This window comes from Ruditapes philippinarum, unplaced genomic scaffold (genome assembly GCF_026571515.1).
Source record: "Ruditapes philippinarum isolate M1 unplaced genomic scaffold, ASM2657151v2 ctg819_1_1_1_1, whole genome shotgun sequence".
Taxonomy (NCBI): domain Eukaryota; kingdom Metazoa; phylum Mollusca; class Bivalvia; order Venerida; family Veneridae; genus Ruditapes; species Ruditapes philippinarum.
Genome location: NW_026851906.1, coordinates 1 through 12891, shown reverse-complemented (window position 1 = coordinate 12891; position 12891 = coordinate 1). Strand labels below are relative to the sequence as shown.

Here is a 12891-nt window from a genome sequence, read left to right as displayed (position 1 = left end):
AGAACCACCGACCTTCCGTAAACCAGCTTGGTTGCTTCCTCACATGAAAGATTTCGACCCGAGTGAGGATCGAACCTACAGCGGTGAGGGACCTGTGATCTCAAGTCAGCGACTTTAACCACTCGACCACGGAGGCCCCTCTGATCGTTACCATCCCAAGTTGTGGACATCACCGTCACATTCCGCTTCGCTGCACAAAATGGCCGCCAGAGCTAAAAGCAGAAATATCTTGCCCGGCCTTCACTGGTTAAACTACTGGTTGAATATCAACCAAACTTTACAGGAAAGAGCAGAAATATCCCTAGTTGTGCACACACATCACCAGCACATTTCGCTTCGCTGCACAAAATGGTCGTCGAAGCTATAAATAAAAAAATATTGTCCGGCTTTCACAGGTCAAGTTACTGGTGGGATTTCAATGAAACTTCACATGAGTGACCATGCATAGTTTTGGGAGACATATGTTTTTGTGACAAAAACCCATTTAGTTATGAAACTGTTTTAAAGCATTGGATTCATATTGAAACATGCTCATAATTAAATTGCTCAGATTTATTTTTACTTGATTTACGAAAACTCAAAAGAAACAAAAGAATATTTAAAACAAAAAATGGAATCTAAACTATCTCGTAATTTCATTATCTGCCCGTGAATAAAAATCTCTTTGCTAATTTTAGGTAATTTCAAGTTCAAGCAACTTGCAATCAAACTAAGCTGAGCCTTATTCCAATGATATAATATGTAGCTGACCTCCTATTGGGTCATTGTGCAAGTGCTAAAGGAATGGTATAGAAATTTTTGTATATTTTTACCAACAGCTATGTAATTTTCCCTAAAAAGAAAACACTTCATAATAATAATTTCAGAGAATTCTAGACTCTGTAATTTGTATTTTGATAAGAATAAAAAGTTAAAAGTAACCAAAGACTACTTAAGTAGTTTATGTTCAGAGTCAAAAGTGACCAGTTCTTAAAAAAAATGTGGATACTAGGCTCGTAAATTGCTGAAAATGTTAGAAATAATGATATTTCAACAGTTGTACATCAGGTTGCTTTTATACTAACTTAAGCAAGGTAATGTTTAGTGTTATCAACTAATACTAATAAGTATAAACAAGAAAACTTTAGTCAATTATCTATATTTAACACCGATTGATCTCGTACTGAATGTGTGTCAAATTAAAGGTTAATTGTTCATTGTTATTGTGATTCTAGGAGTAAATAAAACAAAATAAAATAAAAGAAAGCTGAAGAAATGACAATCTCATGAATTAAGCTAAATGCGGCATGATTTCACTAGTTCTTGTGTACAGTCCTTTTATGACAGTTGTGGAAACCAAACAGAAATTATCTAAACAATCTATAATTTGTTAAAGAGTTTTCATTGTTTATGAAATACAAAAAAACAACAAACAACTGAGATTATAAATCAACTATTTTACTGTAATATCAGAAAATACATATGATTATGTAAGGCTTAATCAGGCATTTCAACTGCTTTAAAATATAAAAGGAAGAAATTAACAAGAAATTTTAGAGCGTTGCTCCTGGAATGCTGCCCCGAAATTCGCAGTAAGTCAGTAAGTTAGTATCTCAATCTTACAATTGGAATCTCATATCAAAATTATCAAATAGAAGAGCTGCAAAAGTCTAAACTTGATCTCATATAAAGTCACGAATTACTAATCTTAATAATGTCAAACACTTAAAAGTTTGATTACAGAAAAAACCCAAGATATTTTTGTTCAATATCATTCTGTTTTTCTTGTTTATTCACAAGACCTTGGCAAAATAATCACATAATAAGAGTCAGATTCCGTTATCTATGACACAAAATATATGCTGCTTAAATTACTAATGAAAAAGAACTCACAGCTGCAGTAAGACGATCACAAGGATGATGCAAACTAAATTTATTAAAAAGAATTGACAGGAGAAGAAACCCTTACGTCTCCGACACTAACTAGTATATATAATACTGAACATTTGGTTCAAATAAGCTAAGGAATTGTGTGCACTAAAATATACAATACAATAGAGGATTAATTCACACTTTTCATGCATTAACATCTACAGAAGCGTGAAGGGCTTCTATGGGCTCAGGTTTCAATTTCTGTAGATGTTGATGCACAAAATAATGTATTAGTCATTCTGTTTCGGTGATTCTACGATATGTTGTTTTCCGCATAAAGAAACTAGTTTTGTATTGATTTTAACTTTAATTTTTGTGTGTTATGTTTTGATAACAAGGTAACTGGGGATCATTATTAAAATCAGCGGCTTTGCATGGTATCATAATCATGCACATTGACAAGAGCTATTGGTAGGACATCATAAAGTGTTAGACTGTTCTCGGTGCTTTATAGCTAAACAAGAACCTAGATTATGAAGAATTCTCTATATTTAAAAGGGGCATAATTCTGTCAAAATCCATGATAGAGTTATTGACCTTTAACGGTGACCTTCTATTATGCTAAAAAGTAAGTGTATTAGGGTTTAACGTATTCCATCATGAATTTTTTACAAAACCAGCTTGCATGAAAAACTTGTATAGCTGACGCCTTTAGTGTACAATATCACTTGCTCTCGATTCTTTGAAAATGTGCTCGCATGGTTTTATCCATAAATGCAAGTTTTTTTTCTCTGTAAATGTACATCTGTATATGCAGTTTTATGCAGGAATACCACTTTTTTAGTTTGTTACATGTATTAAAAGTGTTGATGATACAAATTACCTTTATTATAGTAATTTGTCAAAATGTCATCATTTAATGGCAGCCATATTGGATTTTGAAGCCATATTGAATTTTCTACCAATGCTACTTAAGCATTTTTCCAAGAAATTACTATTTTTGACCTATAATGTCAATTTATATAATTTTCTAGTCATAAATAACTTCATTTTGACATTCCCTGTGTACATTTTACATTTTGGCGGCCATCTTGGATTTTGGCGGCCATCTTGGATTTTTAAAAAGTGGATCCCAGGCTGAAATAACTTGAAATACCATTCCTTGACACCATGCCAAGTTTCATGCTTTTCACAGAAGGTGCAAAATTTTTTCACAAATTTCTTGGACTATTAGGGATTCGCGTGAATAAACAACTAGGTCCCCTCCTTTAATCTGTGTTTAAAAACGTAAGATGTGTCTAATATTTCATTCTGATGATAATGGATTTAATTACCAATTACCACCTATCAGCTAGTAGGTAGTTGCATGGTTATTCGAATATCCAACTACCAACTGCCTACCAAATTGACGCTCATTGTGAGGAGAGAAGGGTTGAGGCTATCATCCGGGCACGTGGCAGTTACACTTGAATTCGTATAGAAATTGGGCACATCGCCGAAACGATTTAAACCAATTCCATACTGGCCCCTGACGGCCGTGTTTCTTGGACGAGAGTCAATTGCCTTTTATTGTCGTCAAAGAGAGATTTTAAGTTACTGCAATGGCAAATCTGCAACGAAATTGGACAAATGTAGAGATCACGTATTTTTTTTCGGAAATGGTGCCTTTTACGAGAATAACATTAATTAATAGAAAAAAGCACACCGGGCATCCGACGGTCATGATTTCTTGGGCGAGCGCCAAGTGGTGCCTTATATTGATGTTAAAGTAAAATTCCAAGATTTGCAATAGCGAATTCGCTACGAAATCGGGGCAATGGGTAGATCTCATTTTTTTTCTAAAAAATGGTGCTTTTTACGACAATTACTATACAGACGAGCAAACCGCCGAATCGGCTAACGGCCATGCCATACTGGACTCTTACGGCCATGTTTCTTAACACTTTCCCTCATGAGTATATTGTGAAAAACGGCCGTTTTCATTTAAAAGTCTCCTGTTACAAGTTCAAACTGATATGAAACTATGAAAAATGTTTCAATACTAATCAAACTTGGCACAAATGTTAACTGGACCATTGTCTTTGTAACGACATGCTCACTCTTAAATTTCCTGTTAGCATGGCAACAAGGGGAGGTCTCAAAATTGCCGAAAATCACTAATTTGCCTCGATGTTTTCCATCAAAATTTATTTCAGTGCTGCAACTTCTCAAGGGATTGAGATAGAGTCAAAGGCTTTTCAGCGTTGGTTACCTTATGATCGACCTGGGGTCATTTTTAGCCTCTCACAAGTCCAAGATTTTCTTGGCGATGAGGGGAGGCTACCGCCCCCTTCAACCCTCCCCCACCGAAACAGTAGGGGCCACATCCCCCTTCTGGCAACCCCATGATGTATCTTTTGGATGGGGGGGGGGGGGCGACGCCGAAAAAGTGCTCACTATTTTTAGCAACATTTCTGAAACGAAAATATGTGTTTGGGGGCCAAATATGACATTTTTTCACTATTTGAGGCCTAAAAGAGGGGGTGGGGTCGAAAGTGCGTTGTTTCGCGTATATATGAGGTAAATGGTTAACAAAAAATGATGAAAAACTTTGGAATTACCAAAAATCTATTTTTTTCATGTTAAGATGTGGTCTTTCACCTAATTTTGGTGAAAAATTGATGTTTTGTAACATTTTTAATTTTTTTAGTTAACCCTTTCCCTCATGAGTATATTGTGAAAAATGGCCGTTTTCATTGAAAATCCTCCTGTTACAAGTTCAAACTGCTATGAAACTATGAAAATTGCTTTAATACTAATCAAACTTGGCACAAATGTTGACAGGACCATTTTCCTTTGTAACGGCATGCTCAGTCTTAAATTTCCTGTTACCATGGCAACGAGGGGAGGTCTCAAAATTGCCAAAAATCACTTATTTGCCTCGATGTTTTCCATCAAAATTTATTTCAAAGTGCTGCAACTTCTCAAGGGATAGAGATAGAGTCAAAGGCTTTTCAGCGTTGGTTACACGTTACCTTATGATCGACCTGGGGTCATTTTTAGCCTCTCACAAGTCCAAAATTTTCTTGGCGATGAGGGGGACTACCGCCTCCCTTCAAACCCCCCAAACAGAAGTGGGCACATCCCCCTTCTGGCAACCCCCTGATGTATCTTTTGGATGTGGGGGGGGGGCAAGTGCGTTGTTTCGCGTATATATGAGGTAAAGGGTTAATCGGGCTACAAATGCCTTATCAGGTATGGCCGTTAAAAGATATTTCAAGCTATTACAAAAGTCAGATTGCAACGGAATAAAAACAATGGGTAGATCACAAATGAAGGTATAACAAGAAATATAAAGGTGAACGTGACGCAATTAATGTTTTGTATGGATCTGATCTTTCATGTCAAATACAAAGCCAATTTAAAAAGTTAAAACGTTGCCATAATCTGTCGGCACGTAAATGAATTACCATCATATTTATGAAACATGAAGACAATTGGAGCTCATTAATTTTACATCGTACTGCAATATTTTAGCGTGGGATGTACGCCTAACAAGAACATATTCTTAAACACTATACATTAAACACATTAGATTCATCTCGACAGAAGGAGTAATTTAGTCAGTGACACAAGTCTTAATATTGAAACGGTGAGTATATTGGTATATTTATTTTTCTCCAGACGCAAATGATATAACTATTGGCAACCATAATCATGTAACTTTAATGTTATACTTCTTTACTAAACATTTACCAATTAAAAGATTTTTTCTTGAACAAAAGAACGCTGTGTCGTTTTTCATTTGAACTCAATGGGCACCTGGCAACTTTTGAAATGACCAACACAATGTTGTTTCTTAGGTTTTCCTTGAGTTCGAACTACTCAAACAATAAAAACGTATGCAGACAGGTAGGACAACTTAATAATTCAAACTGCATTAAGCAGTTTCACTCAAAACAATAATTGGCTTAAAAAAGGGCTATGGGCTTTAATTCACATCTTAATCGAAGGCGACTGTTATGAATGTGAAACCTATTTCTTTTATACTTATTAAAACACTCTTTTGTAAAATACCAAAGGTGGAAAGCAAGTTATTGGCATGAAGCCTTGCATCTGCCACCCGAAGACATAATATATTATCCGGCAAAGGGTTTTTATTCTTTACATTAATACCATGTTAAAGTACTCTAGGGCTTCGTTTCATAGAAAGTCCTAAGTCTGAAATCAGTCTTAAGACAAAAACTGAGACAATTTTTGCGTTTCAAAGAAAATGTCCTAACTTATGACTCCTATGTTATGACTCTTTTCAATTTCTGAATAGCAATGCTGATGGGCATTTACACATTGAGAATAAGGGTATGTGTTTGTTTTTCTTAACTTTTCTCATGAGAATTAATTTATGTAAAGTCTATAGTATTTGACTGAAGATAAAATGTTTATTGAAACGGTCTTAATTTAGTCCTAAAGCTGGTTTCATGTCATTAGACAAGATATACTTACAGGAATCAAGAATCATATTCTTTCGAAACGAAAACATTTCAGGATGAAAGTTGGTGCATTTCTCGTGCATCATTCATATTCCACGTTTTCACATATAGTTTTTAAATAAGAATGGAGATTGTGCAGATATTCGAGATAGGTATGACTTTGACATAAGTTTTCATCTGTGCAATGGACCAGCTAAATATCATTTTCTCCCGATGAGTTTCATAAAATTTTATATCAAATGACAACGCTTGTCAGGCATGACATGAACATACAAAAGATCAAAACAATCCGTTTGTAACTTAGTGTCCATACAAAGGAAGATGTTATAAAAAAAATATTATGAAAAACTAACAAAAATGTTTTGGAATGAATCTTCCTTTTATTTCCAGATACACACACACAGTTACAAATAATGATTATCTGAATATTACAATTCTCTAAAATCACATTTCACAAAAATAAAACAAATCCTAAAGTATAAGAAGCATACGGAATGATAGGTGACAGATGCATACACAATGTCAAACGTACAAAAAATCGCATAAGATATAAAAGAGAATACTAAAGATATTCTTCCAGATGTTATTTCCGGAGCCATTATGCAATTTAAGTAGAGTCCCTTTATGACATTTAGGTAGAGCCATTATTTAATTCAAGTCAAAACATAGGACCAGTTTATGATTTCAATCAAATATTCCTTTCTGAGCAAAACAACATATACTTGAAAATTTATATTTTACCTATTTGAGAAAAAGAGTAATTCGCAGTTGTAAAGAACATTTGTTTTGGTTTGGTCAATATTTTTGAGTTGAATGATTCTGTAAAAATTGTCCAAATATCAGAATACATCTGTCCTTTTATTGCAGCGATATTTGTTTCAAAATATATTATAAATATATTATTTTTCAAAATTTAATGACAGATATTTAAATCTATATTGAGACAAATTCGAATATTATTCAAAAGCAATTATGGCGTGGATAATAGGTGCATCTACCATATACAACCTATGACAAAGAACGAAATAAAAAAAAAGAATAAAAAAAGACGTCAACAGGAAATATTGCAAAATATTGTCGCTTTATAAAAAAATTATCTACAGATATAGCATATTTCTAGTAACCTATGTACATATAAAAATGTCATTCACTACTCAATGTGTTCATGCAATAAGTTAGATAAACGTTAGAAGAAAGACATCAATATTCAAACATCTTTACCGAATGAATAAATGAAAACGATGTCATAAATGTTAAAACTTCAGTGGTTAAAATACGTATATATAAGAGGATAATCACTTTTGTTCTATAAACGCAGGATTAATTTTCATCAAGTGGTTTGAAAATAAACATGCGATAGCTACGAGTGAAATATGATAATTTTCATACCACAAGATGAACATAAACCTTGTATTTATAAAAAAAAACTTTGATTTTTCAGTTTATAATATACACTTTTCTCTTTTTAGACATCACAATTTGATACCAGTGAAAATACGTCAAATGAAAATACGCATTTGTTTTATTAATATTTCTCAATATTCCATTTGTAAGTATATAATAAACATGTATACATTATCAAGGTAAGTGAATAATAATGAACATAAAAAGATGGAATTAAAATGAATATTTTACATGTAGCGTCGACGTAAGAACTTGAAAATAAAACAAGCTTTTCTAACATATATAACATATCAAAGCAACTAGTACTTGTTAATCATTTAATCACGAAGACGCTTTATAGGAAAAGTATAGATTATGGCAAATAAACACTGTGTAGTGTGACCACACTATATACTGTTGGCAACATTTATCTCTTTAAGCTTTAAAATAAAACATCTTTTGCGACAAAAAATCATATCTAAATAAAAATGAACAAAACAACAACTACATTACACTAACATTCTATCAAAAACATGAAAATTGTTACATCAATCTTTATCTCAATAAGATTATTCTCAATTTACATATTATTGACAGAACATTACAAATGACCAATCAACATAATCATAATAATGATAATAATTGAAACAAAAGGAAATGACTTATTTCATTAACGCGGTTTCTAAAAAACTTCCGTTTATAAAGGTTGATATTTACTAGCATCTTGTAAGAGGCATTGATAAATTTAGGCCATCCAGTATGAAAAGTGTCCTATAAAAATCGTAATCTGCATTTGTTATAATGGTAACAATGTAAAATGTTAATGCTATTCAACATCATAATTTCAGTCAACAGTAAGATATCATGACTTTTTGCTCTGTTCCTTTGTCTTTATTTCTTACCTTAACTTCAATTTCTGTTCCCCCGAAAAGAAAACTTACACCGACTTTACGATTGCAGCCACCTGTCGTATCAGGCATTGGTACGGTTACTGTTCCCAATTTGATACAGCCTTCATCAGCCACACGAACAGGATTTCGATCTTTAGTGCAAAAGATGTTCACTTCAGCTTTAGTTTGGGATGGAAAAACTGGGTGAAAAATTTGTTCTGGCTGCTCTTCGCCAAGTTTGACTGTGTCTCCCTCTCGAACATGGGCATGAAACAATCCAGGGAATGTTTCGTTTCCATACGTAAATTTCATCTTCCTCTCGGCAATAAGCGCCGGATTGTGGCCAAACATAACAGCACCCTTCAGTACAGCTAGACCCGCCTCATTGGGGGTAACAACCTTCTTCGATGGGAAATTAGATTTTATCTTTTCTTGCAAAAGGTACGATTCGGAATACCCACCGACCATAAGTATGACATCGCATGCGTCAACATTTGGTTTTATAAAAAGTTCTTTAAGGTGTCCAACGATTTTTTCCATAGATTCTTTGAAAAACGAATTCATTATCTCAATACTGAATCTCAGCTTGTCACCAACAGTACTTGTACCGTCCCTGTATCTTGTCTCGGCAATTCTAATCATAGTTCTTAATGTGGCTGGAATCTTTATCATCACTCTTTGTACGCCTTGTCTAGGAGGTTTAGATCTCTTTTTTATTTCGAAACTTTTCATAAGATCAAGATAGTCGCCCATTGCACTTTCTTTAAATTGCTTCACGACATCGGTTCCTTTTAATAAGTTAAAGATATGATGTCATTATGTGTATTAATTGTATATATATATATATATATATATATATATATATTACCTTTCTAGTATTGTAAAGTAATTAAAGAATTATATATGGATATTTGCTTGTTTGTGTGTAAGTTGAAATTTTATTTCAGTGAGTGAGCTTTAAAAACAGTATTCTATCGAGAGGCGTAGCCACGAGTGAGAATATTGTTTTTAAAGTTCACGAGATGAAATAAAATTACATCTTACACAACAAACAAACAACTTTTCTTTTTATTTTATGCTTAAAACAAGTTTAAATGAAATTTCCTTAATATTAACTTCAATATTAAAATCTGTTTTCCCCACTGGTAGCCTCTTTCAGTCGAATTTCTCATAAAATTCATGAATACTTGGGCTGACAAATAAGTTCGACAATCAACGTTAAATGGCAATGATATTATTCTTTTTATTCAAAAAATATGAATGATCGCTTGTTTTAATAATAAAAACAAACAATTCTAGTAGGAGAAAAGGTCAAACCATCTTTCCTTATTTCTGTTACTTACGGCGAATTTATATTAGACCGGGCTCTGTGAAATGTAAGCAGCCGCCATTTTTGAAAGCTGTGTATTTCACGGGAGGAAAATAATTGTGTTTGATTCAGAGGAATATCATTTGGATTTGTTAGTCATACATCTTTTTAAGAAGAAAGAAAACTTATTCGAGGATTGTTACAGACAATAAATAAATGTTGACAGATGTGTAAACATTCAAAAACGGCTAAGAAATTGGAAAAAATTGGATTTTTGTAAGGCTGCCTTATGAACGCTGGGTTGTTTACTTATACATGTACATGTACTTCGGGCTGATGTCTGTCATTGCTTTTCGAGTTATTAGGGAGTTATTGCTCGTAAGATACTTAAATATGCCCAAATGTCACCAAGAGCAGTTTTGCATGTGTGCAATATTGTATTTTTCAGACTATAAAAATGAAACAAAAAATTTAGAGACGATATTTGGTGATTGGTAATTTGAATGATTTGAAGTAAGTTTTCTTCTTTTTATTACCTTTGCTTTGCTTTTTTTGAAACAGCCCTGACAATGTCAGAATTGTCAACAATAATAAAATTATGTGGTACCTCACCACATGGGGAAATCTTAAAAAGAAGTCTCATCATTGAAAAGTGTTAAATTATAATTTGATAATTTTCACTGAGAAATTATCAAATATAATTTTCACAGATAATCAGTAATTCACTGAAAAGCATAAAATAAATGAAAACATTTCCCTTCATTCAGTTGATATTAAGGTCACTTTTGTATGCATTGTATTGCCTTTTATTAAAAAGTACTTTGGAAAAAAACCCACAAAACCTGGCGTATGTTAAGTCGAACGAAATAAACAGTAAATGTTAAATTAATGTTAAAATATGTGTTAATAAACAATAACCAATACATATCAAAATAGAAAAGAAGTTATATACGCATTTATGAAATTCATCATGTTCAAATAACTATTAACCCTTTAACGTAAGAATAAATGTGTGTACAGAAGAAACACTATTTAAGACTTCCCAGGAATTAAGACCTGACTGCTACTAAAACGCTCTTTTTATGTTTGTTTTGTTTCGTTTTAAGTCATATCGACACATCATATGGCGAATGGTGGAAGACCTCAGGCACACCTCCGTGCATAATCACACCTCCGTACACAATTTTAGGCATGAGAGTAGAACCACATAAAAGAAGTCAAAATCTCTGGCAAGATTCAAACTTACACCGGTGAAGAGCAGGTGGTTTAGAGTCAATAACCTTTGCTACCTGGCCACAGACGCTGCACCAGTTTTAAAGAAAAGACATTTTGCTCTTTATTTAAATGGTTACAGCTAAGACCAACACGCTTATTCACTATTAAGACCATTATTTTAAGTCTCTATTCTTTGTTTACTTTTTATTTGACCCAATTTCTACTGATAATGCAATAAGCATCCATTTTGGCCATCAGAATGCTGTTATTAGAGGCTTGAATGCTTAAAAGAATGGCACTTGATCAAACAATTGTTTCCTTTCTTTTTGTATGCAGTAATAGTAAGTAAAAACTCAGTATCAGAGCTGTTTAATGTTTATTTTGCTAGTTTATTTGGTTATTTTTGATAATTGAATATGTACACAATTTGATATAAAACAAGACCAATGACATCCACTTTTGAGGCCATCCTGCAATTAAGACAACTTTGCTGAAAAGAACTCCACTGAGAATCGAAAGCCTAAAACAACAAAATTTGATATTTTTACATAGATCAGCAGGCGCACTTGAAACAGAAAGATAAGGAAAAAAATATTACAAAATATAATTTGAAATAAATTGAAAATCGTATGTTTTTGCTATTCTTGGCCCGATTTCAATGAAAAACAATACATTGTTTTTCAATTGTGAGTATTTTCTCAAAATCAGAATAACTATTATGAAAAGAAACGAGTTAGCAAATGATCTGAAATTTTGAACACAAGTTGGTGGTTTAGACCTTCATTAAATGTAAATATTTATCTCGAAAGTATTATCGTTTCTAGTCCAGTCATGTAAAGAAAAACTGCAGTGGAATCCCTTTCAGACCAAATGTTGGTTTCAATAGGGGGTTTTACCGTATCTCATTCTACCTTTTTTCTTTTGAAAATATCAAACACAGCTTCATATTAAATTATAATACCTGTAATTTCGATTAAGAAATTTTCAAAGGCTTGGTCAACTTTAGTTCCACCCCAATCACCGCCACTAGCTTTGTAGATTTCTCTGAGACTACCATTTGAGGAAATTTCATGCACTGTTATATCTACTGTACCACCTTTAAGACAATAAATGTAAAGACTATTAATTTCATTTAACAGTATACTAGTCAATCAGGCTTTGTTAATTCTAAATTAAATACTAATACTTACTTATAAGTTTTGTTAATGTAATTGTCAACAAGAGCACCACTTGGCGGAGTATTATATGCCCGAAAGTGTTTTTCTTTTAGTAAGGATGAATCATTTGTAAGACATGGTAATTAAATAAACTATTACCTCCTTCAAAAAGCACTGAAGAACTTTCATATATATATATACAGTTGCTGTTTCCAAAGCACCACCATCAAGTTGTTATCTTCTAAGTAAAAATGCTCTGACGGATGGACGGAAAGACGCCACGGGTATAACATAATATAAGCAAATTTTCTAGGTCATATAATTAATGTTCTCAATATAAGTGATCATCCTATGAAGTTTGACAGTTGTAAAACTGTTACCAATATTAAGGTCATTTGGTATTGACGTTTGACCGTTTGAGCCTAACATAACCAAACGGAACTTAAGTTATGCTTCAGAAACCACAATTTTCAGTGAAAAAATCATTGTGACCCTGACCTTTGACATTATGACCCTAAAATCAATAGGGGTCATCTTTAGGCTGTTCATCCTATAAAATTTTACTAATACGTAAGTTATTGAGCGGAAACTGTCTTATAGTGTCTGGACCTTTTTCC

General features: G+C 33.1%; 1 protein-coding gene across 1 annotated transcript; it reads right to left on the bottom strand.

Moving 5' to 3' along the window:
• Positions 1 to 8207: 8207 nt before the first annotated feature.
• Positions 8208 to 12213, bottom strand: LOC132742304 (heat shock 70 kDa protein 12B-like; the record flags this gene model as incomplete). Its single annotated transcript, XM_060730672.1, has 3 exons — positions 8208 to 8225; positions 8606 to 9381; positions 12079 to 12213. Coding segments are annotated over 3 exons (929 nt in total), but the record flags the coding sequence as incomplete, so codon positions are not given.
• Positions 12214 to 12891: the final 678 nt, after the last annotated feature.